At 69.6% G+C, this 27,741-nt stretch overlaps 2 protein-coding genes across 8 annotated transcripts; both read left to right on the top strand.

The window, feature by feature from the left end:
• Positions 1 to 974: 974 nt before the first annotated feature.
• On the top strand, positions 975 to 5,649 carry LOC147528778 (RING finger protein 145-like). Its single transcript, XM_086611774.1, has 10 exons — positions 975 to 1,146; positions 2,016 to 2,124; positions 2,195 to 2,286; positions 2,695 to 2,930; positions 3,311 to 3,486; positions 3,619 to 3,759; positions 3,972 to 4,154; positions 4,406 to 4,553; positions 4,705 to 5,061; positions 5,143 to 5,649. Exons 1-10 carry the CDS (start codon positions 975 to 977, stop codon positions 5,647 to 5,649), a joined length of 2,121 nt encoding a protein of 706 aa, XP_086467900.1.
• A 3,127-nt stretch (positions 5,650 to 8,776) lies between these two features.
• LOC147528779 (transcription factor COE3-like) lies at positions 8,777 to 26,727 on the top strand. 7 transcript variants are annotated; one of them, XM_086612437.1, is made up of 17 exons: positions 8,777 to 9,029; positions 9,689 to 9,800; positions 14,463 to 14,619; positions 14,843 to 14,906; positions 14,973 to 15,028; positions 15,378 to 15,451; positions 16,413 to 16,481; positions 19,768 to 19,849; positions 22,321 to 22,438; positions 23,151 to 23,284; positions 23,371 to 23,497; positions 24,088 to 24,176; positions 24,686 to 24,751; positions 25,239 to 25,416; positions 25,496 to 25,678; positions 26,040 to 26,243; positions 26,520 to 26,590. In XM_086612437.1, the coding sequence occupies exons 1-17, from the start codon at positions 8,777 to 8,779 to the stop codon at positions 26,588 to 26,590; spliced, it is 2,037 nt and encodes a 678-aa protein (XP_086468563.1). The 7 variants fall into 7 exon arrangements, with proteins under 7 accessions (XP_086468563.1, XP_086468564.1, XP_086468566.1 ...); XM_086612438.1 differs by lacking the exons at positions 8,777 to 9,029; positions 26,520 to 26,590 and adding an exon at positions 26,696 to 26,727 and having other exon boundaries at positions 9,671 to 9,800; positions 22,321 to 22,465; XM_086612440.1 differs by lacking the exons at positions 8,777 to 9,029; positions 26,520 to 26,590 and adding an exon at positions 26,696 to 26,727 and having other exon boundaries at positions 9,671 to 9,800; positions 25,496 to 25,686; positions 26,162 to 26,243.
• Positions 26,728 to 27,741: the final 1,014 nt, after the last annotated feature.

Here is a 27,741-nt window from a genome sequence, read left to right on the forward strand (position 1 = left end):
TCTCACCCGCTCCCGGAGGCCAAAGCCAAACAGCAGCACACTCCCATCCAGGGGACCCTGCACCCCGCTGGGATTATGACCCCCATAATCCCAGATATTCCCAGGGGTTCCCCCCGGCCCCACATGACGCCCATAATCCCAGATATTCCCAGGGTTCCCCCCAGCCTCACATGATCCCCATAATCGCGGATATTCCCAGGGGTTCCCCCCAGCCCCACATGGCCACCATAATCCCAGATATTCCCAGGTAGTCCCCCCAACCCCAAATGACCCCCATAATCCCAGATATTCCCAGGGGTCCCCCCAGCCCCAGCCGACCCCGACGGACCCCCCCTCACCCCGGGTGACCCCAGGGGACCCCCCCGATCCCAAAGGGTCTCAGGCGGCCCTTGAGGGCCCCAGACACTCCCCGAAGGTCCCAGCTGACCCCCTGGGGGCCGGGGACGCCACTGTCCCCCCGCAGCCCCCCCCTTCCCCTACCGAAATGGCGGCCGCAGCCTGCCCTCAGCGCCTGCCCGCACCCAAGATGGCTGACGCGGCGTCGGGCGGGGCGGCGAGAGCAACGTCACCGCGTAGGGCCGCGCCCCCTTCCACTATGGCCGCGTCCTCCCCGCGTTGCCCTTATCCAAGATGGTGGAACGCATAGGGGAGAAAACGCTGCGCCCTCTTTTAAGATGGCGGCCGCGGCGTCAGCGCAGCACCCTGGCGTAAGGCCTCTCCGCTACGCGTTGGGCGTAGGGGCGGGGCGGGAGAAAGCGAAAGTGGCGGAGGGACCGGAACGGCGGCGGCGGCGGGAGCGGGGCTCGCCCCGGCGGGAGGCGGCCGGGCCCCGGCGGGAGGCGGCCGGGCCTGACGGGCCTCTGCTGGGAGCCGCGCGGGCGCCCCCTGCCGGGCCGGGGGAGGCGGCGGGGGCAGCGCCGGGGGGTCCCCCCGGTGCGGGCGGCGGGACGCGGGGACCCCCCCGCGCCGCGGCCATGGCGCGGCTGGAGGCGGTGGCCAACGTGGCGCTGCGGGTGCCGGGGCTGGCGCTGCTGGAGCTGCTGTACCGCCGGGACGCGGCGGCCATCGGCGACCTCCTGCGGCCCCGCCGCGGGGAGCCCCCACCGCTCCTCCGCGCCCCCGCGCTCCGCGGCGCCTACTGCCTGGGTGAGGGCTGGGCCGGGGGGGGACACCCGGGGTGGGTGGGTTGGGACACGGGGGACACCCCTGGGATGGACAGGTTGGGGACATGGGGGACAACCCAGGGTGGGCAGGTTGGGACACCCCTGGGATGGACAGACTGGGACACGGGGGACACTCCAGCATGGACAGGTTGGGACACCCCTGGGATGGACAGACTGGGACACGAGGGACACCCCTGGGATGGACAGGTTGGGACACGAGGGACACTCCAGCATGGACAGGTTGGGACACCCCTGGGATGGACAGACTGGGAAAGGAGGGACACCCCTGGGATGGACAGGTTGGGGGCATGAGGGACAACCTGGGGTGGGCAGGTTGGGACACGAGGGACACCCCTGGGATGGACAGACTGGGACACGGGGGACACCCCCGGGATGGACAGATTGGGACATGAGGGGACACTCCAGGGGATGGGCAGGTTGGGGACACGAGGGGCACCTCATGGCATGGCCTGGGCATGGGGGTACATCCCAAGGGATGGCCACAATGGAGGCACCCAGGCCAGGCTGGGGACACGAGGGGACACCCCAACCCTGTCCATGTTAAGGTCTCACCGTCCCGGCCCTTGCGGATGCCCGCTCAGCGTGGGGCTGTCCCCAGCCAGCAGGCACCATGTCCCTGGCACTGTCCCCTGGTGGGGGGGCAGCTGCGGGCCCCCAGGGCTGGAGGTGCCACTCACATGACCCCATTGCGCCCACATCGCCCCGATGCCACGCATGGTCACAGCTGTGTCACCCGTGTCACCAGCAGGGACTGCCTGGCTGGAGGGGGGGGTCTCGGCCGGGCGGGGGGCACAGTGGGACCGTCTCACCCCCCCTGTCCCCCCGCCACAGGCCACGTGCTGTGCGTGGTGGTGCTGGTGCTGCCAGTGCGGTCGCTGGTGAAGCTCTACCTGCACCTCCTCACCGCGCTGCTGCTCGCCGTGGGGCACACGGCAGCCAGGTGAGCCCGGGGGGGTCCAGGGGGGGCCGTGCCAGGGCGGGGGCTGGGGTCTCAGCCTCTCTCCCTGCAGGAACTACGTCCGCCAGGAGCTGGAGTACGGCTTCGAGGGCACCGTGTACAGCGACGCCGCGGCGCTCAGCCGCTTCGCCACCGTCCTCGCAGGTGAGCCAGGGGGGTCCCACCCCCCGAGGTGTCCCCTGCCGGGCACGGGGGGTGGCACTGAGCAGGGTGATGGGCTCCTGTGCTGACCCGCTGTGGGTGCTGGTGGCACGATTGTGCCAGATCACACCCACCACTTGGCGTGGAGCGGGGGGATGGATGTGCGCCCTGGGGGGTTCCTCTGCCCCCGCCACCCTGGTGCACACAGGGGAAGGGGGTGGGTGGTCTGGGGGTGCCGCTTATGGCAGGGCGAGGGCAGCAGCGGGGTTTGGCTGCGAGGTGTCCCCCACGCACACCTGGTGCCCACCTGGAGCGGTGCCGGTGCGAGGTGGCTGTGCCAGGGGAGCTGGGGAGCAGGCACAGGGGTCCCGCGCCCTCCTGTGTGCCCAGGCGCCCCGGTGCCCCGCGCAGGCCAGCTCTGCCTCTGTGCCCTCTGCTCGCTGCTGACCGGGAGCCGGCGGCCGTGGCTGTTCGGTGCCCCGCTGCTGCCCGTGCTGGCACGCCTCGGCGGCCTCCCGCTCCATGCCCTGCCCCTCCTGGGCACTGCCGCCGCCGCCCTCACCGCGCTCCAGGTGCTCTATGTCCTCGGCTCCCACGTCCTCGTCCCCTTCCAGCTGGCAGCTGCCGCCTGCCGTGAGGTCGCACGGGTGAGGGGGACGGGGCTGCGGGATGGGGGGGCTTCGGGATGGGGTTCTGCAGGGTGGGGGGGCTGTGGCATAGGGTGGCTGTGGGGCAGTGGGCTGCAGAGTGGGGGGCTATGGGGTGGAGTGTAGCAGAATGGGGGGCTGTGGGACAGGGGGGCTGCAGGATGGGGTTCTGCAGGGTGGGGGGCTGCAGAATAGGGGGTGCAGGCCAGGGGGCTGTGGGGTGGGGGGCTGCGGGACGGAGGGTCCCATGCCAAGCCCGGCTTGATGCAGGGTGGGCTGTGGGGCTGTCCCCTGGCACGGCCGGGCCCCCTGTGCCCTCTGTGCCCCTCAGGTGTGGGGCAGGACGGGGGGCAGCCCCGCTGAGCGTCCCCTCCCCACAGGCGCTGGAGATGTCCCAGCTGGTGGCACTGGGGGTGTCCCTATGGAGCCGGCTGGCCGTCCCGCTCCTCTTCCTCGTCTTCTGGCTGGCGCTCTTCTCCCTCCGGCTCTCCTCCTTCCTCACCTCCTCCGGCAGCCCGGTGGCCCAGCAGGGCCTCCTCTTCCTCCTCCTCAGCAGGTAGGGACCGGGGCACGCAGGAGCTCAGCCTTCCTCCGGCGGGGCTGCAGGAGGATGAGGAGGGGCTGAGGCTGCGGTTTGGGCTGCCCGGTGCCCGCTGGCCCCCCGCGTTGACCCGGGGCTCCATGGCAGCGCGGCTGAGTGCTGCAGCACGCCCTACTCCCTCGTTGGCCTCACCTTCACCGTCTCCTACCTCGCCCTGGGCATCCTCAGCCTCTGCAAGTTCTACCTGCTGGGCTTCAGCGCCTTCCAGAACGGCAACGTCATGCACAGGTGAGCCCGCAGCGGCGGGCACGGGCGGGCTGGGGGTGCAGGCTGGCACCCTCCTCCCCACCCAGTTTGCCCGCAGGAGCCCAGCAGGAAGACGGGGGTGTCGCGAGGGGTCCGGGGTCCAGGGCGCGTTGCCGAGGGTTGACTGGGGCACGACATGCGGTGCCACGCGGCACGTGCCCGCAGCCGCCGGCCTCATGCCCCGCTCCTGGCAGGGGGGTGACGGAGGGCGTGACGCTGCTGCTGCTGGCGCTGCAGACGGGGCTGCTCGACCTGCAGGTCCTCCAGCGGACCTTCCTCCTCAGCATCATCCTCTTCATCGTGGTGACCTCCACACTGCAGTCCATGATCGAGATAGCTGATCCCGTCGTGCTGGCGCTCGGAGCCTCCCGCAACAGGTACCGAGGGAAGGAAGGGCAGCAGGATCGGGCCCCCCGTGCCAGGGGGCAGCAGGGAGGAGCGGGGGGTTCCTCCCCACCCCACGGCGGGGGAGAGCCAGACTGGGTCCCGTGTCCTCCCTCTGCCTCGTGTCCTCACTGCTTGTTTTGGGGCAGAATCAGCGCGAGGAGGGGGCTGGAGCAGGGGGTCCCGGGGGGGTGGGTGCTGCCCCTGGGGCGGGCACGGCCCCGCTGAGCTGTGCCTCCCCTAGGAGCCCCTGGAAGCATTTCCGTGGCATCAGCATGTGCCTCTTCTTGCTGGTTTTCCCTTGCTTCATGGCCTACAAGATCGCCCACTTCTTCCAGCTGGATTTCTGGCTGCTCATCCTCGTCTCCAGCTGCATGCTCACCTCTCTGCAGGTACCACGGCTCCCGCTTCCCCTCGCCCGGGGTCTTGCTGGACCCCCAGGGTGGGCATCCCTGCCCATCCCGTGCCCACGACCCTGATCCGGGGACGCCGGGTGGGGTTCGCGCTGTGCCGTCAACGAGGCACCGTCCCGCCTCTCGCCAGGTGATGGGCACCCTCTTCATCTACACCCTCTTCATGGTGGAGCTGCTCCAGGACGCGCCGCTGGAGCGGATGGACGAGATCATCTACTGGGTGAACGCGGTGAGCCGGGTGCTGGAGTTCCTGGTGGCCGTCTGCGTGGTGGGCTACGGCACCTGGGAGTCCCTCTTCGGCGAGTGGAGCTGGATGGGCGCCTCCGTCATCATCATCCACTCCTACTTCAACGTCTGGCTGCGCGCCCAGTCGGGCTGGAGGAGCTTCCTGCTGCGCCGCGAGGCTGCCAAGAAGATCAGCTCCCTGCCCCGGGCCACGGGCGGGCAGCTGCGGGCACACAACGACGTCTGTGCCATCTGCTTCCAGGTCAGCCCCCTCCCCTCGCTGGCACCTCTGCGGCACCGGGGGTCCCTTGCCCGCGGGGTGACGTCCTCTCCCTGCCCACAGGACATGCAGGTGGCCGTCGTCACCCCTTGCAGCCACTTCTTCCACGCCGCCTGCCTGCGCAAGTGGCTCTACGTGCAGGACACGTGCCCCATGTGCCACCAGCAAGTCACCCTGGCAGCTGCCGAGGAGGATCCTGGTGTTGGGACGGCGGCTGGGCTGGTGCCAGCTAGTGGGGACGAGGTGCCAGAGGACGGAGAAGCCACCACGAATCCAGCCCTGGCTCGGCCCCGGGAGGACGGGCTGCCCAGCGTGGTGCCATGCCAGGGACACAGCGGGACTCCCCAGGACGATGGGGCTGGGGACCTCAGCCCTCACCACCCTGCTCATGCCCACACTTCCGCCCCCCAGGAACGAGAAACGGGCACCGTCCCACAGCCCCACGGGGACCCCAGTGTCCAGGACACGCAGCATTCGTCCCCATCGCCCGCCAGCCCGGACCCTTTTGCCTGCTCCGAGCTTGGCACAAGGGACGGCGGGGACTGCCACAGCGGCCACCACCCCTCCTAGCACCGCCAACTGCCCTCCCTGGTGCCAGGGTCCCTCTGCGGGGGCCATGTGGGCAGTGAGCGGGGCCGGGACCCCATGTGGCACCAGTGTCCCCGAGTGCCCGCATCCCCACGGACTCATTTTGCAATAAAGCCGGAGCTGAAGCGGCTGCGCCCAAGGGCCGGGGCTGTGCATCTCACCCACCCTGTGCCAGGACGGTGCCCTGTGCCAGCACAGCGCCATGTCCAGTGTGGCCCTGGAGTGATACAGTGCTCTCCCACGGGCATGGGAAGGGTGGGCACCCCATGGGTGCCCTGTGGGTGCCCGGCTGCCTTCTGGCCTTACACCACTAGATGGCATGGGTGGCACGTGCCGGGCGGCTTGGCGTGGGTGTCGGGGGTTTGGGGGGGTTTGGAGTGGTCCTGGGTGGGGGATGGCCTGAACTCGGTGTGGAGCTGGTGTAGGGTGGCATGGGTCTCGCACAGCGTGGTGTGGGTCCGGCACAACGTGGTGTGGGTCTTGCACAGTGTGGTGTGGGTCTGGCACAGCATGGCGTGGGTTTGGTGTGGGTCCAGCACAGCGCGACGTGGATCTGGCACAGCATGGCATGGGTCTGGCACAGCGTGGTGTCGGTCTGGCACAGCATGGCATGGGTGGTGGCCTTTCCCAGCTCTGCTGCCAAACCCCTTTCCCCATGCCCGTCCCCATGCCAGGACAGAACCTGGGGGTCCCGCTCCAGCCCAGGTGACACTGGGCATGGGGAGGGGGCTCAGCCCTGCCCTGGGTCCCCATCCTGCCCCCCCCCCCACCCCACGGGACGGGAGCCTTTGGGGCAGATCCTGGCTGCGTGGGGGTCCCCAGCTGCCCACCATGGGGGGGACCCAGCCCTCCGGGCAGCACCGGTGCTGCCTGCAGAGGAAGGGGGGTCCCAGGGCCGGGGGGGTCCCTGGGGAGGCGGTAAATGGGCTCCCCCCTTCCAGCTCCGCCCCACCCTGCACTTACCCTGATGGGGCTCCCATGGGCCCGCAGCCCATTAGCCGGAGGGAGGGAGATGCCCGTCCGTAAAACCCATCTGGGGGCCAGCAAGCAGGGGGTGAGACCCCCTGGCCCCCCCCCTCCCCCACCTCCTTCCTCCTGCCACCCCCTGGCCCCCTCCCCAGTGCCCCTCTGCCCACAGTAAGTGTGGGGGGGGATCCCTGTGGGTGCCCCTGGGCAGGGGGTGCAGCAGCCCCCACCCCACTGCTCGGCCCCACGAGGGTTTGCCGTGGGGTGCCCAGAGCAAGGCGCCCCGAGCACCCCCCTCACCGCCTGCCACGAGTGGGGGCAGCCCCCACGGTGCTGCCACCCCCCCCCCGGTGCCCGGCCCCGCTGCCTCCATTAGGGCCCATTACCGGAGCCGTGCCAGGGAACACGGCTCCCTGCGGGGCTGGTCCCAGCGGAGGGACCCACGGCCCAGCCTGGCACTGCCTGGAAATGGGAGATGGGGGGGGCAGGGAGCAGGTCCCCCCACTGACCCCCTGCTCCGGTTTTACAGCAGGAGCTGGGGACCCCTTCAGTGGTGCCCATCCCTGGGGTATCTGGGCAGGACGGATGGACATGGGGACGGACAGGGGCATAGACAGCAAGAAGGAGGCTGGGATAGACAGAGACACCGGGCTGGGTGCGGGCATGGATAAACGGATGCCCAGTTTCTGTCTCGGGGAGAGCCAGAGCCGGTCGAGGTTTGGGATTCCCGGCCCCTTCGGCTGCTGGAGGCCTCGACTCCCCCGGACCCCCCTCGCCTGCCCCCAGGCTGGCAGCGCTGGTTCCCTGGCACGGGATCAAGCAAAGCCCTGGCTCCTCAGCCGCCTTTGGGGCCGTTCCCCATGGGTGAGGGTCCCCTGGGCTACATGCACCCGCTGGGGCTCCCAGCCTGCCCCGTTGGGTGCTGGGGACACCCCAGGAGGGGCTGGGATGGGTGTCTCCATGCTGCCCCTGGGGTCTCTGCACCCTTGGGTGCTGCCCACCACCTCTCTAGCCCCCAGCCCAGTGGTGATGCGGGGGCTGGAGGCAGTCGTGGAAGGCTGGTACCCCCTTCCCTGCCCATACCCTGCCCACACCCTGCCTGGCAGGGCTGCACAGTGGGGAGGGGATGGGGACGAGCCCCCTTTGCCGTGGGTCTGCTGTGGGCACGGTGACATGGGGGACTGAGACGCTGCTGGCTGTGCCCCACAGAGGGTTTAAGTGGGGTACTGGGGTGATTTTAGGGTCACCCTGGGGGGTCTCTGGAGCACCAGGGTCCAGTTTGGGGCATCTCAAGGGGCCTGGTTAGTCACGCTGGGGTTTTTGGGGTGCTTGGTGGCTCTTTAGGGTCACTCTGAGGGGCCTGTTGGGGTCAATGTGGGGGACCCTGGGGGTGCAGGGGACCCAAACATGACCACTGCTGCACCTCGGGGGAGGCAGGAGCCTGTCGGGATGCGCCAGGTACACGGGAGGGCACAAGGGTCTGCCCGGGCTCGCAGGGGTTGTGAGGGGCTTGGGGGGGTCTGCAGGGGATGCCCTGAGGCCTGGCTGGGGTGGGGGGGGATGCAGAGGGGTCACGCTGGCTTGTCTGGGGTCTCTCCGAGGCACCTCACGATGCAGGGGGGGCTCCCCAGGGCCTGTTGGGGTCTGTGCAGGGCGTCTTGGGGTCTGCCTTGGGGTCCCGCTGCCCCGTTTGGGCTCTCCCCAGGGTACCCCCCGGGGTCTCTCCAGGGCATCTCAGGGGACACAGCGGGGTCTCCTCTGGGGTACCCCGGCCCCCCCCGTGTGGGTCGCCCTGAGGAAGCTCCAGGACCTTTCTGGGGTCTGCCCAGGGGGTCTCGGGGGATGTAGCGGGGTTTCCTCCGGGGCACCCCCGGGCCCTGCCGAGGGGCTCTGGGGGCGGCGGGCAGGGCGGCCGCCCCGGGGACCGCAGGGACTCTCCGGTGCATCCCGTCCCGGCCGCCCGCGGGGTGCCCGGTCCCCGCCGCCCCCTCCCCCGGCGCGGCCGGTGCGGCGCTGGCCGCGGAGCCCCTCCGCCGGCGCGGGGAGGGACCGCTCCTCCCCGGAATGATGTCAGCCTGCCCGGCCGCGGCCCCCGCCTCCCCCGGCGGCTCCGGCCCTGCCTCCCCGGGGAGGCGGCGGCGGCATGGCCCGGGCCGGCGGGGCGGCGGGGCCGCGGCGGCGGGTGCTGGTGCTGATGGTGCTGGTGGCGGCGGCGGGGCGGCGGGGCCGGGGCGCGGGGCGGCGGCGGGGAGGCGGCCCCCCCGGAGCCTCCGGCCCCCCCGGGCCCCCGACGCCCCCCGATCCCCCCGCCCGTCCGCTCCTGCTGCTGCTGCCGCTGCCGCCGCTGCCGCCGCCGCCGCCGCCGCCCCCGCGCCGCGCCCGCCGCCGCCCGCCCGGTAACGAGCCCCCGCCGCCGGCCGCCCCCGCCCCATCCCGGGCCGCGCCTGCCCCCTCCGCGCCCCTCTCCGGCCTCCTCCCCCCTCCATCCCTCCACTCCTCCTCTCAGCCTTCCTCCATCCCTCCCTCCGCTCCTCCATCCCTCCCTCCATCCCTCCCTCTGCTCCTCTAAGCCTTCCTCCATCCCTCCCTCCACTCCTCCTCTGCTCCCTCCATCCCTCCCTCTGCTCTTCTAAGCCTCCCTCCCTCCATCCCTCCCTCCCTCCCTCCCTCCATCCCTCCTTCCACTCCTCCTTTGCCTTCCCCATCCCTCCCTCCACTCCTCTAAGCCTTCCTCCCTCCCTCCCTCCTCCACTCCTCCCCTGCCTTCCCCATCCCTCCCCCCCGCCCCCCCCCCGCCCCTTCCCCTCCCGGTCCCCGCACTTGGCTGCTGGTCGCCTCCGTCTCCAACTTCTCCGGCCCTGCCTCCGCCTGCCTCCGCCTCCCGCCCCCCCCGCGCCTCCCCCCGCTCCCGCCCGGCCACCCGCCGCAGATGCCGCTTCCCCGGCGGCCGGGACGGCGGCCCCGGCACCTGCCCGGCTCTGAGCTCCGCCGCCGGGCCCGGGGCAGGAAAGTTGGGGGCGGCCGCTGAGCCCCTGCCATGTTCTCCGTGCAGGAGGCGCTGCCCCGGGGGGGCTGCCCATGAAGGAGGAGCCGCTGCCCGCCGGGCTGCCCTCCGTCCGCTGGCTGCAGGGCACCGGTATCCTGGACGCCAGCACGGCGGCACAGAGGTAAGGGGCTCCGCGGGCATCCTGGGCACTGTGGGCATCTCGAGTTCCGCGGGCATCCCGGGCTCCGTGAGCATCTCAGGCACTGCAGGCATCCCGGGCTCCACGGGCATCCCGGGCTTCGTGAGCATCACGGGCTCTGTGAGCATCCTGGGCACTGCAGGCATCCTGGGCTCCATGGGCATCCCAGGCTTCATGAGCATCCCGGGCTCCATGGGCATCCTAGGCACTGCCGGGCTCCATGAGCATCCTGGGCACTGCAGGCATCCTGGGCTCTGCAGGCATCCTGGGCACTGCAAGCATCCCAGACTCCACGGACGTCCCAGGCTTCATGAGCATCCCAGGCACTGTGGGCATCCTGGGCTCCACAGGCATCCCAGGTGCTGTGGGCATGCCTGCCACCATGAGCATCCCAGGCTCTGCAGGCATCCCAGGAGCTGTGGGCATCCTGGGCACCACAGGCGTCCCGGGCACTGTGGGCATCCCTGGCACCACAAGCATCCCAGGTACCACGGGCTCCACAGGCATGCCAGGTGCTGTGGGCATCCTGGGCACGGTGGGCATCCCGTCTGTCGTGGGCACCGCAGGCACCCTGCATGCCCCAGGCACCCCACATCCTCAGCACCCTGATACCCCTGGCACCCCGGACACCCCACATCCTCAGCACCCCAGGTTCCCTCATACCCACCGGATACATCAGGCACTCCAGGTGCCCCAGATGCCCTGGGCTCCTTGGGCCTCCAGGTAACCCCTTCCCCTGCATACTGCGGGCATGCCGGGGGCTTCAGCACCCCTGGGTACCTGGGGCACCCTGAGCCCCCTGGCACCCGTGTGTGCCAGACCTGTTGCCCTGTGTAGGGAGGGCCAGTGGGTGCTGGCAGCGGGGCAGAAGCTGCTGCTGGAACTGAGAGGGGCTTGTGCCGTGCCATGCCGTGCCGTGCCATGCCATGCTGTGCATCCCCCGGGGCTGGGACCTGCACCGTGAGCCCCAGCTCTGCTGGGAAAAGTCACCAAGGGCAAAGGCAGGGCTGGCAGCGATGCCATCCCTGTCTCCCGGGCAGGGCTGGTGACATCGGCCGGGGCGAGGGACGGCTGTAGCCGCTCGGGCAGCCTGCCTTGCCAGGCACACCACAGCCCCATGCCCTCCCACGCCCCAGCTGGCCCCATCCCTGTCCCCGCTGGGGGTCTGTGCGCCCTGTCCCCATCCCCTACCCACCCTGGGGTGCTCCATGCACCCCAGTCCCTGCTCTCTCCCCACACTGTGCCCGGTGGGGTCCCGGCTGGGGTTGGGGGGCCACCTTCACCACTGCCCCCAGCACCCCAGCTCCTGCCACCCCCCCAGTGCGTGCCAGTGGTGGGGGGGTGGGCTGTGCTTGGGGCGTACTGCAGCTTCGTCCGGGGGCACAGGCGATGCTGTGACTCAGCCCCGGTGCCCCATGGCCCGGGGACCCGGGTCAGCCAGGGTGCCCCACACCCTCTGCCTGGCCAGGGACAGTGGGTTTGGGAGTCTGGCTGGGGGGAGGAGGGTCTCCCCTCTGCACGGGACATCCCCGGCACTTCCAGCACCGACCCGCTCCATGGACAAGACCGCCCAGTTGTGCCTGGGGTCCCCAGCACGGGGTCAGCCCCGCCGCCGGCTCCACGGGGCTGTGGCTGCGCCCCACGGCCGAAGCCCTGGGGGCTCCCCGGGGTCCCCCCCCAAGCCGCCGTGTTTGCGGATACTCCAGGAAAACTGCAGCGATCCCCCCTGCCACCCCGGCAAAGCCGCCCCGGCCACGGCCGCGGCTCAGCCTGGAGCCCCCGGAGAGAGATCGGACCGAGGGTCCCACCCGGCCCCAGGAGCTGGGGGGTGGCAGTGCCAGGGCGGGGGGCTGTGGTGTCCGAGCCAGGGTGCAGGAGGGTGCTGGGTTCGCTGCTGTGTGCCCAGAAACTTCCCTGTGCCCGGAGCGGGGCTGCGGGAAAGGGGGGTGAAATCCAGCCCCCTCCCACCATCCCTGGCTCCGGCAGCGCCGGGGGCCGGGGGAGACGCACACAGGGCTGGGACCCCCGCAGCGGCTCTGGCAGGGACGTGGCTGCCCACGTGTCTCCGTGTGCCAAGGGGGTCCTGCATGCCACACGCCCCGTGTGCCAGGACGGGGTCGCAGACCCCCTGCCCACCCCTGCGGTGCCCTCCGGACCCCCTTCTCCCTGTCCCACCACAGTGCCCGGCAGCTGGGTGTGTGCCACGCGTGCCAGTGGCGACACGCGTGTGGACATGCTCGTGGGGTGCTCATCGCCCAGCCTGCCTCACCCCGTGCCCCTCTCAGACCCCCGGCTGGAGGGGTGCTCCTACCACCACCCTGCCAACGCCAGCACCCACGAAGACCCCTCGCTTGACCCCAGCCGTGTCCCGGGGGGGCACAGCAGGATGGGAGCCGTGGGGTGAGCCCAGGCCGGGTCTCGGCTTCCCGGGTGGGGTGCGGTGCCACCGGGGAGCCGCGGCTGCGTAATTGCGCGGTGCCCCCGGTGCCCGGCGGCCCCGCCAAGGGAAGATGCTGCTTTCCTGTAAGAGCCGCTCGCTGGGCTGCTCTGCTAGGAAATGCTCTGATTGCCTTTAATAATTAATGGCAGCCGGGCTCGGCTCTGGGAGCGCCGGGCGCTCGGCACCGCTGGCAGCGGAGGTGCAGCCATTACCCGCTCGGGCTGGCAGCCCCATTGGCCCCCACCAGCACTTTAGGGCCGAAGCTTTGGGGGACGGAGGGGAAATGGGGGGCTGGGGGGTGCTGGCTCGCAGTGGCCGCCCTGCTGGGTCCATGGCACCTTCCCGTGGGCTGGGAGCCCCATGGCCGGGCTCTGGCACGGCAGGGCCGGGGATGCTGCTGGGGGACAGTGGGGTCCCTGTGGCATCGGGGGTCCCTGTCGCTCAGAGAGCTGAGTGGTGTCCAGGCTGGGCACTCCAGGATGGGGCCCGGTGAGACCGTGGGGGCTGGGGGGAGCTCAGTGCCCCGTGCTGCAGGGCCTGATGCCATGGGGATGGGCTCTGGGAACAAACCCATTTGCACTGGGCTCCTTGGCCTTGGCCAGTGCCCGTAGCTGAGGTCAGGCTGGGGCTGAGGGCAATGCCAGGGGGCAATTACAGCCCAAGGGGAGTCATTAAAGGCAGTGGAGGTGCCTAGGGTCCTCGCCCACCCTGCGCTGGCTCTGCCCCAGGCTCCTGGGTGCTGCAGGGACTGGCCACGGGAGCAGGGTGCTGGGAGAGGGGCTGAGCCCCCTTTTCTTCCCCTGTTTGGAGGAGACACTGGTGGCTGTGGCTTGTGTGGGACCCTGGCAGGGGTCCCCATGTCCCCGCACAGCCGGCGATGCCCCTGGGCACAAGGGTGGGCCCTGGGCGGTTGGTAGGAGGAGGGAGGGGGCGGGGGGTCTCGACCACGCAGGAGCGAAGGACCCCCCGGCAGGGTGCGGGTAGGGGGTCCCACAGGGCTGGGGGCTCTGCAGGGGCAGGGCTCAGGGACCCGCTCCATCCTCCAGCTACAGGTGGAGGGGTGCCCCCACCCTGACCCCCACCCATGTGCTGTGTCCATGGCCAGATGGTGGGGGTCAGGGGGGTGGTGGCGGAGGGACCCTGCAGCGGGCATCCTCTCGGGCCAGCAGTGGGGGGGGGGGGCACACCCAGCCCATCACCCCACAAATTGTGCCCCTGGATGGGCTTTCAGGAGCAGGGCTGGGGGTGCTGGGTCCCCCCCTGCACGTTTGTGTGTCGCCCCCCCAGTGCTGACTGGCTGCCCCTCCACCAGTGGGGTCTGCAACCTGGGGGGCTGCGGGGTCCTGCTCCATGCTGGGGGGTCCGCAAGGTCCGTGGGGTCCCCGTGGGGTGCAGGGGCTGTCCCCAGCGCAGCGTGGGAACTGATCCAGCAGCTTAAGCCCCCTGAGTTCGGCACAGGAGGAGCCAAACTCACCCCCCCACACACCCCCCGCCCCCCCCTCGTTGCCCGATATGGTTTCAATCATAAAAAGGGGGAACTTTTTACACCACCGTGTTTATCTTGGCCCCCTCACCCCGCCAGTGCCGCGCTGGGGCTGCTCCCGCTCCAGGGCCCCCACACCGGCACCGCGCTGCCCCGGCAGCACCGGCACTGTCACCGCTCGGGGTCGGAGTGAGCGGCACCTCGGTGCTGGAGCCATCGTCCCTGGGGACGGCTCTGCCACCCTCCCCTGTGCTGCCACTGTCCCAACAACGTGTGACCCCCCCAGCTCTGCCAGGGACCCCCCATGTGCACACACGCGTGTGTGCACGTCCGTGTGAGCGTACGATGCACGTGTGAGCACCCCCGTGTGCCCCCCACCCTGGGGGACCCGGGGGCTGGGCTGGCTTTGCCCCCCGGGGCTGCCCTGGGGACCGTCCCCCCACCTTCGGCCTCACGTCCCCCCCGGAGGAGCTCTGGGAGCAGCTGGGACACACAAGGCATGGCCGTGTCCTGGCCGCAGGGTAGGGTGGGGGTCCTGGGTGCTCCCCCCATCCTGGTCCATAGCATCCCTGAGTGCCAGGGGGCACCACCGCCGGCCACGGGGCAGTTGGGCAGCTCCAGCCGAGCCTGTCCCCTGGTGATGGGGCGGGCGGGGAGGGGATGCCGGGGGTCCCGGCGGCTGCCCCATGCTCACCCCCCCGCCTCCCCCTCCTGCCGGCAGCGGGGTGGGCCTGGCCCGAGCCCACTTTGAGAAGCAGCCGCCCTCCAACCTGCGGAAATCCAACTTCTTCCACTTCGTCCTGGCCATGTACGACCGGCAGGGCCAGCCCGTGGAGATCGAGCGCACCTCCTTCATCGACTTCGTGGAGAAGGAGCGGGTGAGACCCCCGGGGCCGGGCTTTTGGGGTGGGGGGGGGTGGGGGTGTGTGGCAGGGATGGGGCCACTCTGCCCGGCCACCCCCCCGCTCTCGGAGGGGCGCGGGAGCCTGCGCCGCGGAGGCTGAGACCTCCCGCAAACTCATTGCACGTGTGGGGAGTTGCCAGAGGGCTGCGCCGAGAGGGGACCGTGATGTCCCCCCCCCCCAACCGTCCTCCCCCCAGGAGCAGAACGGCGAGAAAACCAACAACGGGATCCACTACCGGCTCCAGCTGCTGTACAGCAACGGTGGGTGCCGGGGCCGGGGGGCCGGGGGGGCAGGGGCAGGAATGACCCCCTCCCCTCTCGCCGCAGGGCTCCGGACCGAGCAGGACCTTTACGTGCGCCTCATCGACTCCATGTCCAAGCAGGTAACGCCGTGGGGATGGCGGCTTGGCTGGGCCAGCACCCCTGGCACCCCTGGCACCGCAGCCCCCGATCCCATCGGCCACCAAGCCCCCAGGGCCCCCGGCACACGTGTGCGCATGCACGGGCACACACGTGTGTGCACAGGCACCCACGCGACCCCTCGGTGGTCTGCACCCGTGAGCGGTCCCTGCCCAGCCCCTCTCCCACCCCGGCTGCCATCGGGGTCCCCCAGCCTGGCTGGGGTCACCGGGGGGGGTTCATGGGTCAGGGACAGGCTGGAGGGGTGGCAGGGGACGGGCAGGGTGCCAGGAGGCGGTGGCACCCCCCTGCGCGCTCTCTCCCCCCCCCAAGGCCATCATTTACGAGGGGCAGGACAAGAACCCAGAGATGTGCCGGGTCCTCCTCACCCACGAGATCATGTGCAGGTAGGTGGGGGTCCCGTGGTGGTCCCATGGGGGTCTGGCCGTGGGTTCCATGGGGGTCTGGCCGTGGAGGGGGTCTGGCGGGCATCCCACGGGGGTCTGGCAGTGGGGGTCTGGCAGGGGTCCCATGAAGGTCTGGCCATGGGAGGTCTGGCAGGAGTCCAGCTATGGGGGTGTGGCAGGGGTCCCATGGGGGTCCAGTGATGAGGGGGGTTTGGCAGGGGTCCAGTGGCACCCGGAGTGCCGAGGCGGGCCACGGGCACCGCCTGGCCCAGCTGCGTGCTGCCGGCGTGGGGTCCCCCGTGCCCCATTACCGCCGCTCTTGTTTACCACCCTCGCGCTCGGTGTTTGTGCAAATTAGCGCTCCGTGCCAGCGCGGCTAATTGATCTCCGGGAGTCGCGCTAACGATGCCAGGGCCGGGCCCCCCCTCTCTGCCACACTCCCTGGGGCTGGCAGCGCCGTGTTTGTCGGCCGCAGGCGGCACGAGCCCGGCCCTGCCGTGGTCCCGGGGGTGCCGTGGAGCCCCCGAGGGACGGCGCGGGGCTGCGGCACCCCCGGGTCAGAGCCCCCCCGCCTTGGCTCGCTGTTTCGCAGGGCTGGGGTGCACCCCCAGCCCCAGAGAACCCCAAATCAGAGCCCAGCCCTATGGCGCGGGGTGGGTAGGGGGGGTACCCCAGGGGTGCCCTCTCTGCCGTGGCCCCCCCATTCCCTGGCATCACACAGCCGATGTCGCTGTCCTGGGGTCCCCCCAGCACCCCACCTGTCCGCTCCGCACCTCTGCCCCCCAACCCCATCCCGCCGTGGGGCAGGACCCCCCCACTCCACAGCACAGGGCAGCGTGATGGTGGGGGGCACGGGGGTGCGAAACGGGGCTCTGACAGGTTCTCCCCCGGGGTTGGGGGGCGTGGGGCTGGCCCCCCCCCGGCTCCCCTCACTCCGGCTCCTCTCCCCGGCCGTGCTCAGCCGCTGCTGCGACAAGAAGAGCTGCGGGAACCGCAACGAGACCCCCTCCGACCCCGTCATCATCGACAGGTACCGCGGCTCCGGGCGTGGGGTCCCCCAGGGAGCCGGGCCGGGGGGTCCCCAGGGCTGGGGCCCGGGTGCGAGCGTTGCCTCATTAGTGCTAACGAGCTGGGGGAGCAGCGCGCGGGGGCCGGGAGGGCGCGCGGTGTCCCCAGTCCGGCACGCGGCGGTGACGGCCAACCGCGACAGATGGGGAAAGCGCCGGCTGCCGTCGGCGCGGCGCTTCCCAGGCGCACCCAACAAATAAATAATACGGGCGGCATCCGGCCACTTCAGCGGGCGACGGGGAGCGCGTGGCAGCCCCGCTGCCGTGCCAGGGCCGCGTGCCGCAGGGGTGCCCCGGTGCTGTGCGGTGTCTCCTGGCACGTGGCCGCGGCGCAGGCTGGACGTGTGGCTCGTGGTGAGGGACACAGCTGGCCTCCCCGCTGCACCGGCACCCATGGCACAGTGTGCCGAAAGCCCAGCCTGGCGCGGGCAGCTGGCATGGGCACGGGCATCGCATCTTCCTGGCACCGAGCGTCTGTCTGTCTGTCCTCCTGTCCCTCCACCCAGCGTATCGTATCCCCATCTTTCTGTCCCTGTGCTGGCGTCCTCGTGCGTCTCCCGGCACAGTGGCACCTCCCCGGTGGTGCCAAGCGAAGTCCAGGCTCTTTGGGGGTGCTGGGGGGTTTAGGGGGTCACTTCAGCACTGGGGCCAGGGGGACGTGTCAGGGAGGATGGGGGCTGCCTGGCGCTGTGCCCCCTCCTCACCTCACCCTGCCTGCAAGTGGGGTCCCTTGGTCCTGGGGGGTCCCTGTGAGCAGCTTCCCCCTGCGCCGAGTGCCCGGGATGCTGGAGGGTCCCTGGGGACGGGGGCTGCACAGCCCCTGCTCACACCCCCCATCTCTGACCCCCCCCCACGCTGCCAGGGCCAACCAGCTGCGCTGCCCCCCCGCCCCCACCCCGGCCAGCTGTGCCCCGGCCAGCTGTGGGGATCACGGCCCCCGGAACTCCGGCACAGCCCTGGGATGCAGCTGCTATTGTGGCCTGGCCAAGACAAACCCCCCCGCTGATGGCGTCCCGGTGTCCCCCCGTCCCGTGGGTGTCCCGGGGGCTGCACCCGCGCTGATGCTTTTTTGGGGGTCCCGGAGTGCCCTGTCACCCCCCTGTGCTGGGGGCTGGGGCCGAGCCCAGCCTCAGTGCCGATGGGGGGGGGGACCCCAGGGGAAGGGTCCCCCACCCCAGCCCCCTCCTCCCCAGGGACCCCTCGGGCCGTGCCCCAAAGAGGTGACACCCCCGGGCTGCCACCACCCTCGGGGGGCTTCCCCCGTTCCCCCCCCCCGCCCTCCTCCGTCCCCAGGGCCCTCGGGGGTCACCCGGGGCCAGGCGAGGCCGCAGCCCCCCGCCCGCCACCCCCCCCCCGGCCCCCCCCAGCCCCGCTCCCCAGCCCGACGCCCAGCCCCACTGGTTTAGAGAGCCAGATAAGTGCCCTATCAACATGTTAATCAAATTACTTAGGAGCTAAAATTGACGCTTTTCATTAATTATACAAGATTATTCTAATTGCAAATTCAAATTTATGCGCTCGGAACAGAAGGTGTTCGGCAGCAGCGCCGGGAATTTGCATATTAACTGGGCGCGCGGTGCATTAGGGATGCGCATTAGGGATGCTAATGGATGCGCCGCGCCTGTATTTTTAACTCCCGGGCCCATATGCGCGGCTGCGGCTGGGGGGGGGACGCGGCCGACCTGGGCTTCGGCATCACCCCCCGCCCCCCGGCAGCGCGGAGCCGGGGCCGGGGGGGTCGGGGAGGGTCGGGGGGTCCCCCCCAGCCCCACGCCGCCCCTGTCAATCTCGTGGCGGGGGGGGGTGGGGGGCGTTTTCCTGCCGTTTTCCAGCTCCTTCCTGCCCCTGATTACCACCTGCCAGGCGGCGGGCGATGGGGGGACACGGGGGGGTCCCCCCCTCTTCCTGCCCTTGCTCGGGAAAACCGTGTCCCGGGGGCAGCGCCGGTGCGGGAGCCCATCTCCGTGTGTCCCGGCGCTGGCCGAGGGCAGGACCCTCCCCCGGGTGGGGGGCACGGTCTGCGGGTGCCCTCTCTGCTCGGGGGTCCCGCAGGGTGCGCAGAGGATCCTGGGGGAGCCCCAATGGTCCCAGGGGCTGTGTGCCCCCCCGGCCCGACCCCGCCGGGATGGGGCTGGAGGAAGGTTGGGACCAGCGAGGCTGTGCCCGCTGCTCCTGGCACCACGCCTGCCTCGAGTGGTCCCGGGTGCCCGGGTCCCGGGGTGCCCATGTCCCGGGGGTCCCACTGTCCCCGGGGGTCCCGTCTCCCCTCCAGCCTCCACCGGCAGCTAACAGGGCCGTGGGACCCTTCCCACTGGGCACCTGCGTCCCCTCCCCACCCTCCTGTCGCCCGTGTTCCCCTCCCCAGCCCTTCTGAAGCCCTCAGGGAGGGGGCTGGGGCGGCTGGGGGGGGGGGGCTGGGGTGCAGTACGAAGGCGGGTGCTGGTCTGGCATGTCGGATAAGTGCCAGGGCTGGATGCTCAGACGAGGTGCCAGGACAGGCTGCCGAGACCGGATGGGGCAGGATGGCACAGAGGGATGGGGAACAGGGTGGGACAGTGGGATGGGGACAGGATGGCGTGGGGGAAGCAGGATGGCACACTGGGATGGGGGGGGGCAGGACGGCACAGGTGAGGGTGACAGGATGGCACACTGGGATGGGGAATAGGATGAGAGAGTGGACTGGGGACAGGATGGGACAGTGCAGAGACAGGATGGCTCTTTGGGATGGGGAGGGCAGGATGGCACAGTGGGATTGGGGACAGGATGGGACGGAGTGGTGAGGACAGGATGGCACAGTCGGATGGGAACAGGATGACGCTAGGGGGGCAGGATGGCACATTGGGATGGAGAACAGGATGACACAGTGGGATGGGGACAAGGTGGCACAGAGGGATGGGGTCAGGATGGCACAGTGGGATTTGGGACAAGATGGGACAGTGGGGGGGAGGACAGGATGGCACAGTGGGATGGGGGAGAGAGGATGGCACACTCTTGGTGCAGTGCCCTGGCATGGTGGGGTGACCCGGCACAGCTCGAGGACTTACCATGGTGTAGTGCCTTGGCATGGCAGTGACCTGGCACTGTGCAGTGACCGGCACCAGTGCAGTGAGCCGGCACAGCGTGGCGATCTGCCACGGTGCAATGACCTGGCACAGCGTGATGCAGTGGGGGGGAGACACCCTGGGGACCCCCCCTGCCCCACTCCAGGTTTGCCAGCACCGACCGCTGCCTTCTTGCCTTCCATCCCAGGTTTTTCCTCAAGTTTTTCCTCAAATGCAACCAAAACTGCCTGAAGAACGCGGGGAACCCCCGGGATATGCGGCGCTTCCAGGTGAGCACTGGGATCCCACCACCACGGTTGGACGGGGTTGGAGACCTCATTTATTTTCCCAAAGGGGTCGAGGGGAATTAGGGACTCGATTCCCCATTCGGGGAATCGAGTCCCTAATTCCCCTCGACCCCTTTGGAAACCCTGATTTCCCTTCGGCCCTTTGCAAACCCCAATTCACCTCGACCCCTTTGCACACCCTAGTTCCTCTTGAACCCCTTTGCAACCCCAAATTTCCCTTGAACCTGTTTGCAAACCTCAAATCCCCTCATCCTCTTTGCAAAACCTAACTTGTGAGACCTAATTCCCCTCAACCCCTTTGCAGACCCCAATTCCCCTCACCTCCTTTGCAAACCCTAATTCCCCTCGACCCCTTTTGCAATCCTTAACTTGCAAACCCTATTTTCTCTGGCCCCCTTTGCAATCCCCATTTTCCCTCACCCTCTTTGCAAACCCTAACCTGCAAACCCCAATTCCCTTTGCCCCCTTTGCAAACCCTCACTTGCACACCCGAATTCCCTTGGCCCTTTTACAAACCCTGTTTCCCATCGCCCCTTTTGCAAACCCCAAATCCCCTTCCCTCCTTTTGCAAACCCTAACTTGCAGACTCCAGTTCCCCTCACCCCCTTTGCAAACCCTCATTTCCAAACCCCAATTCCCCTTGACCCCTTAGCAATCCCCAACTTGCAAACCCTAATTCCTCTCGACTCCTTTTGCAAACCCTAACTTGCAAACCCCAATTCCCCTCGACCCCTTTGCAAACCCCAATTTCCCTTGAACCTCTTTGTAAACCCTAATTCCCATCGACCCCTTTGCAAACCCCAAATCCCTTGCTTCTTTTTGCAAACTCTCACTTGCAAACCCCAATTCCCTTCGCCCCCTTTGCAATCCCTAACTTGCAGACCATAATTTCCCTTGGCCCCTTTGCACACCCCAATTCCCATTGCACCCTTTGCAAACCCCAAATCCACTTCCCTCCTTTTGCAAACCCTAACTTGGAGACCCCAGTTCCCCTCACCCCCTTTGCAAACCCTCATTTCCAAACCCCAATTCCCCTCAACCCCTCAGCAATCCCCATCTCGCAAACCCTAATTCCCATCACCCCCTTTGCAAACCCCAATTCCCCTCGACCCCTTTGCAAACCCCAAATCCCCTTGCTTCTTTTTGCAAACCCTAACTTGCAAACCCCAATTCCCCTTGACCCCTTTGCAAACCCCAATTTCCCTTGAACCTCTTTGCAAACCCTAATTCCCATTGACCCCTTTTGCAAACCCCAAATCCCCTTGCTTCTTTTTGCAAACTGTCACTTGCAAACCCCAATTCCCTTCACCCCCTTTGCAATCCCTAACTTGCAGACCATAATTTCCCTTGGCCCCTTTGCACACCCCGATTCCCATCGCACCCTTTGCAAGCCCCAAATCCCCTTCCCTCCTTTTGCAAACCCCAATTCCCCCCAACCCCTTTGCAAACCCCAATTTCCCTTGAACCTCTTTGCAAACCCTAATTCCCCTCGACCCCTTTGCAAACCCCAAATCCCCTTGCTTCTTTTTGCAAACCCTCACTTGCAAACCCCAATTCCCATCGCTCCCTTTGCAAGCCCCAAATCCCCTTCCCTCCTTTTGCAAACCCTCACTTGCAGCCCCCCGCTCCCCTCGCCCCCTTGGCAGCCCCCCGCTCCCCTCGCCCCCTTGGCACACCCTCACTCGCCGACCCCAAGTGCTCTGGAACCCCCCTGCAGCCCCCCGCCCCCCTCGCCCCCCGCACCCCGCCACGTCCCCTGCCCCAGCCCAGCTCTTCCCGCAGCAGCTGGAGGTTGGGGAGCGGAGCAGAGGGGGGGTCCGGCTCGTCCCCCACCCAGCACGGGCGCCTTCATTAGGGCCTCTCGTGAAGATATGATAATTGTGACATTTTTACATGATTAACGACCTATCCAATTTGCATAGCGCCGAGCAGCTCCGGGAGAGCAGCCAAGTCCACGCCGGAGGGGGGGGGGGAAGCGGGGTGCAGGGGCAGGGGGTGGGCTGGGGTGTCCCCCGGGGTCCCCCCGGCTGGTGGCATGGTGACGGGCCAGGGCTGGGGTCCTGCGGGGCTACAGGACTGGGGGGGCACACGCGTGTGCACGCACGGAGCTACGCACGCACACGTGTGCACACAAGTGCTCCCGCGTGCAGACGCACACACCCCCCCCGGGCACGTGCACACGCGTGCACACGTGTGCACAGGGGGGCCATGGCATGTCACTGCCAGGGCACGGAGGGTCCGGAGGGCACCTGTGACAATCCCGGGATGCTCGGAGGGGTGGGGGGACACTAGAGACGAGCAGGAGGGGGTGAGGACCCCACTGTGGGGTGATGCATCCATGGCATGGGGGGAGGACCCTGCGGGGTGCCCGCGGGAAGGACACGCGTGTGCCCCGTCCCCTGCGGTGGCCACGGGGCCGGTGGCCCTGAGCCGACGCGGCAGTGGTCCCGCAGGTGGTGGTGTCGACGACGGTGAACGTGGACGGCCACGTCCTGGCCGTGTCCGACAACATGTTCGTCCACAACAACTCCAAGCACGGGCGGCGGGCACGGCGCCTCGACCCCTCCGAAGGTGAGTGCCACACGTGTGCCCACGAGTGTGCCCTGCCCTGGCACATGTGCACTGCCGTGCCAGCGGGTGCTGCGGTGTCCCCAGCTGTGCCAGGGCAGCCCCACAGGCTGTATCACTGTGCCGGGACCCCCGAGGGGGACGTGTCGGTGCCCAGCGCCCAGCACCCAGCCCTGCGTTTCTGCCATGTACGTCTGTCCGTCCGCCCCGCGCACGCACCCGGCCTCTCCGTCTGCCCGCCGCACGCCCACCCGCCTTTTCTGTCTGTCCCTCCCTCCCTCCCTCCGTCCGTCTGTCCGTCCAGCACATCGAGGCCATCCTGCCCTCCCGGCTGCTCTGTCTGTCCATCCGCCTGCCACGGCTGGCCGTGTCCCTCTGTCCGACGCACACGTGCCCCATCCATCTGTCTGTCCTCTTTGCTCTCTGTCCGTCCGTCCCCTACGCGTGCTCTCCCCCACTGTCCCCATCTCTCCCCGTGCAGCCCCCCCTGCCCCCTGTTCCCACCTGGCATCTATCCGTGTGTCCGTGTGTCCGTGGCCGCCCGTGTCTGTCCCCCGGCCCCCGCCGCCGCCTGGTTCTCACTCTGCCTCTGCTCTCCCTCTCTGCCTTCTCTCCCCCAGCCTCGCACCCCCGGCCCCGGCCCCGGCGCCCCCCACTCCCGCCCCCCGCGCCCCCCCACTCACTGCTGCCCTGTCTCTCCCCCCCCCGCCCGAAGCAGCCACCCCCTGCATCAAAGCCATCAGCCCCAGCGAGGGCTGGACCACCGGCGGTGCCACCGTCATCGTCATCGGCGACAACTTCTTCGACGGGCTGCAGGTGGTCTTTGGCACCGTGCTGGTGTGGAGCGAGGTAGGGGGGTGCGGGGAGGGGGCGTGGGGGTGGGGGGGTGCTGGTGTGACCTCCAGCCGCAGGCTGAGACACATCTCACCCTGCAGCTCATCACACCTCACGCCATCCGGGTGCAGACCCCCCCGCGGCACATCCCCGGCGTGGTGGAGGTGACCCTCTCCTACAAGTCCAAGCAGTTCTGCAAGGGCGCCCCGGGACGCTTCGTCTACACCGGTGAGGGGAAGGGGACCCCCGGGAAGGGGGTGCAGGCACCCGAGAAAGGGGGTGCAGGCACCTGGGAAGGAGCACAGACTCCTGGGAAAAGGGGTGCAGACCCTTGGGAAAGAGGGTGCAGATGCCCAGGAAGGGGCACAGACCCCTGGGAAAGGGGGCAGACCCTCAGGAAGGGGCACAGACCCCGGGAAAAGGGGGCACAGACCCTCAGGAAGGGGTGTAGACCCCTGGGAAAGGGATGCAGATCCCCGGGCAAGGGGGTGCAGACCCCTAGGAAAAGGCATGCAGACCCCTGGGAAGGGGCCCAGACCCTGGGGACAGCCCTGCCCTGCCTGGGACCCGCCTCGGCTGCTCTGCTGCAGAGTTAGGGCCGGGGGACGGGCGCGAGGCAAGGGTTTGGGGCAGGAGAGGGCTGGGTTAGGGGGCAGGGGGCAGTTGGCATGGGTGGGGGATGGAGGGACAGCTGGGGTGTCCCTGCGGAATGTGGGGTTCCCCCTCCACTACACCCTGGCGCCCCATGGTCCGTGCCTCAGTTTCCCCATGTGGATGGAGTGGAGGCCGGGCAGCACTGAGCCCCTCTCTCTCGGCAGCGCTGAACGAGCCCACCATCGACTACGGGTTCCAGCGGCTGCAGAAGGTCATCCCCCGGCACCCCGGGGACCCCGAGCGCCTGCCCAAGGTAGGGACCCCCCCCCGGGGGTTGAGGTGGAAGGGGGGCTGTGCCATGCTCCCTCCCATGCCCAGTGACACCCACCCAGACCCTGGGGTCTGCCCTGGCAGTGCCAGAGCACTAAGGGATAGGGAGGGGGACGCAGAGCCCCCGTGCCCCCCTGGTGCTGGGTGCAGCCCGTGGGCTCACCTCCGTCCCCAGCCCCCAGCTCCCTCTGTGTGCGGGGGGGCCATGGGGGGGGTGTGCCCCCCGGCAGAGCCCAGGGCAGGGGGGGACATGGGGGGCCATGGGGGGATATAGGGGGGCCATAGGAGGGCCATGGGGGGAGGCACATGGAGGGACACAGGGGGGGCCATGGGGGGACACAATGGGACCCCCCTGGCTCCCAGCCCTGTGGGTCTGCTGTGGGGTGCTGGGCTGGGCTGTGGGGCCGTGGTGGGGTGGGGTCCCTGCGTGTACCCCCACATGCAGACGGGGCTGGGGGTCTGCGGCCCCCCTGAGCCCTGGCCCCTGCCCAGGAGGTCCTGCTGAAGCGGGCGGCCGACCTGGTGGAAGCTCTCTACGGGATGCCCCACAGCAACCAGGTACCACGGATTCCCCCCGTGTCCCCCTGCCCCACCTCGGCCCCCCGCCCGCCCTGGCCCCCCACCTGCCGCTGGGCGGGGGGTGCACCCCGCGCCCGCCGCGCTGCAGCGGGGCCGCCGGAGCCGCCGGCCCCACATCTGCTTCACATCAGGATTCCTCGGGCGCTGAGTCAGCGCTGCGGACCCCCCCGAGCCCCCCACCTGCAGGGACAGGGGAGCCGCAGCTCCAGAGCCGCCTTTGTTCCCACGTCCTTCCCAGCCCATGGCACGAGCTGGGGGGTCCCGGCCCCCCCCCGCCCCAGCGCTGCCATCACAGCCCATCCTGCACCCCGGGAGCGCTCGGGGCTGTGCCCTGGGAGGTGACATGAGCTGGGGGGGTCTCAGCCACCCCCTGCCCCGGCGCTGCCCGGCACAGCCACGGGGTCACCCTGGGCTCTGTGTGCCGTGGGGTGACGCCATCCCCATGTCCCCCCCCGCCCCGTCACAGGACATCATCCTGAAGCGAGCAGCGGACATCGCCGAGGCGCTGTACAGCGTGCCCCGGAACCCCGGCCAGCTCTCCTCGCTGGCGGGCACCCACGGCCCCGCCGCCATCATGGGGGTGAACTCCTTCGGCGGGCAGCTGCCCGTCAGCATCGGCGACTCGCCACAGGGAACCGAGCAAGGTGGGCCAGGGGCCACGCCAGGCGGCGGGAGGGGGGGGCCCCGGCCACCCTGTGCCACCCCGGCCCCTGTCGCCCGCAGGCTACTCCCGAAACACGGGCAGCGTCTCGCCACGGGGCTACGTGCCCAGCTCCACGCCGCAGCAGAGCAGCTACAGCGGCACCGCCGGCATCAATGGCTATGGTGGGGGCACCATGGCCGGTCTGGGGGTGCCCGGCTCTCCCAGCTTCCTCAACGGCTCCACCGCCAACTCCCCCTACGCCAGTGAGTCGGTGCCCTGGGGTGTCCCTAACACCATGCACCAGCCCCAGGGTGCCCCCAATACCATGCACCAGTCCCGGGGTGTCCCCAGCACTGTGCACCAGCCCCGGAGTGCCCCCAATGCCATGCACCAGCCCTGGGGTGTTCCCAACACCATCCATCAGCCCCGGGGTGTTCCCAGCATCATCCATTGGCCCTGGGGTGTCCCCGAAGCTGGCAGCAAGGGCGAGGGGGAGCAGGGACACAGCCACCCGAGCCAGGACAGTCCCAGCCCTTGCAAGCCAGGTGCCACGCAGCATCCCCAAGGTGCGGTGGCATCCCGGGTGGGGAGCGATGCCCGGCCTGAGCGGGCATCTCCCCGCAGTCATGCCTGCCAGCCCCCCACTCGGCGCCTCCTCCATCACCCTCCCATCGGGCACCACCGCCTCCACCCCCAGCGGGGGCTTCTCCTTCTCCCCCGTCAACATGATCTCGGCCGTGAAGCAGAAAAGCGCCTTCGCCCCCGTGGTGCGGCCGCAGAGCTCCCCACCGCCCGCCTGCGCCAGTGCCAGCGCCGGCGGCCTGCAAGGTGAGCCCAGGGTGGGCAGGGCTGCCCCCGCCTGCCTGAACCCCCCTTGCCACCCCAGCCTGTCCCCAACCCACTGCCTGCACCCCTGCCTGACTCCTGCCTGCATCCCTGCCTGCACCCCTGCCTGACTCCAGCCTCCTCCCTGCACCCCGGGAAACGGCTGGAGCTGCACCGCAGGGGTGGGTGCACCGTGCCACCCTCGTCCCTGTCCCCCCCTGGTGCCCACCACCCCCTCACCCCGGCTCACTCTCCCTGTCCCTCCATCCCGCCGCCCAGACCCGGCTTTCGAGGACTCAGACAAGTTCCACGCGCCGGCACGGCCGCTCCAGGGACTGGCCTATTCCTAAGCACAGTAGGTCCCGGGGTGCGGCGGCCCCCCCATCCCGCTGGGACAGGCAGGGGGAGCAGGGCACCCCAGCCCCGGCGTGCCCACCCCTCGCCTTCTCTTGCAGCCGTGCCCGGCCGCCTCATGCCGCCCATGTGAGCCGGGACACGGAGCGGTGGTCTGGCAGCCCCAGCCCCTCTGACCTGCTCCTGGGGGTCCCGCCGGAGTCGGGGCGCACGGGGCTGTGGGACCTGCCACCCCGCTGCCCTGCGGCCCCCCCAGCCCAGCCACCTCGCAGCAGGTGACCCTGGCCCGGGCCAGCACTGGCACGGCTTGGCACGGCTCGGCGGGCAGCCCCTCCTGGGGGCAGAGGGGGCGTCCTGGGGGGACCCCCCCCGGAATGACCCGAAAGCTCCGGGTTTAGCCTCAGAAGGACGCGGAGAGCCCCACGGGGGTGCGGGGTGGCGGCAGCGGAAGCCGGGGGCAGGCGGGAGGGATGGATGCTCCGGTGGGACCCAGTTCCCCCACACACACACTTCCCGGCTCTCCCACCGCCGTGGCCAGCGCTCCCTCCCCAGATGTGCAGCTCCACATCTGCAGCCGCCCACCCGCAGCTGCTGGGTGGCCGAGGCCGGATCTCTGCCCGTGACCCCACGCGGGATCGGGGCCTCGGTGCTGCCCGGGTTGGGGGGATCTGGGCAGCCCCGGCTCACCGACCCAAGCCCCTGGTGCGGGGCTGGCACGGCTCCCGGCCCCATCCACCACCGGGGCTGGCTGCCCCAGGACACAACCGCAGCTCCTTTCTCATTATCATCACTACTATTATTAATATTATTATTAATATTATTTTTAGCAGCGGGCAGGGGCTCAGCGGGGCGGGCAGGAGAGCCCCGGGACCCCCTGCCGGGGTTTTCCCCATCCTCCCAGCCAGGAGGGAGGCGCCAGGAATTTTGTAAATAAAAGGAAAGGGGAAAAAAATCCCAACCCTACCCCCCCGCCCGCCTCCCCCCCGCGGGGGTGGCCCGTGTGCCCCCGTGTCTCGTGACACCGCCGTGCCCTGCTCAGCGTCAGCGTGTCCCCCCCCGGCTGCCCCTCGCTCGGGGCAGGGTCCTGGCCCGATGTCCCCAGTCCAGGGTGACTGGGTGTCCCAGGGATGGGGGCAGCCCCCCGCCT

This window comes from Tauraco erythrolophus, chromosome 5, assembly GCF_009769465.1.
Source record: "Tauraco erythrolophus isolate bTauEry1 chromosome 5, bTauEry1.pri, whole genome shotgun sequence".
In the NCBI taxonomy this organism is placed as follows: domain Eukaryota; kingdom Metazoa; phylum Chordata; class Aves; order Musophagiformes; family Musophagidae; genus Tauraco; species Tauraco erythrolophus.

Excerpts from the sequence above, each read along its gene's own strand:
- LOC147528778 (XM_086611774.1), top strand. The coding sequence starts at position 975 with ATGGCGCGGCTGGAGGCGGTGGCCAACGTGGCGCTGCGGGTGCCGGGG. Across the intron at positions 4,554-4,704 it reads GCATGCTCACCTCTCTGCAG|GTGATGGGCACCCTCTTCAT; the intron begins GTACCACGGCTC and ends GCCTCTCGCCAG. Across the intron at positions 5,062-5,142 it reads TCTGTGCCATCTGCTTCCAG|GACATGCAGGTGGCCGTCGT; the intron begins GTCAGCCCCCTC and ends CCCTGCCCACAG.
- LOC147528779 (XM_086612437.1), top strand. The coding sequence starts at position 8,777 with ATGGCCCGGGCCGGCGGGGCGGCGGGGCCGCGGCGGCGGGTGCTGGTG. Across the intron at positions 9,030-9,688 it reads CGCCCGCCGCCGCCCGCCCG|GCGCTGCCCCGGGGGGGCTG; the intron begins GTAACGAGCCCC and ends TCCGTGCAGGAG. Across the intron at positions 16,482-19,767 it reads GACCCCGTCATCATCGACAG|GTTTTTCCTCAAGTTTTTCC; the intron begins GTACCGCGGCTC and ends CTTCCATCCCAG.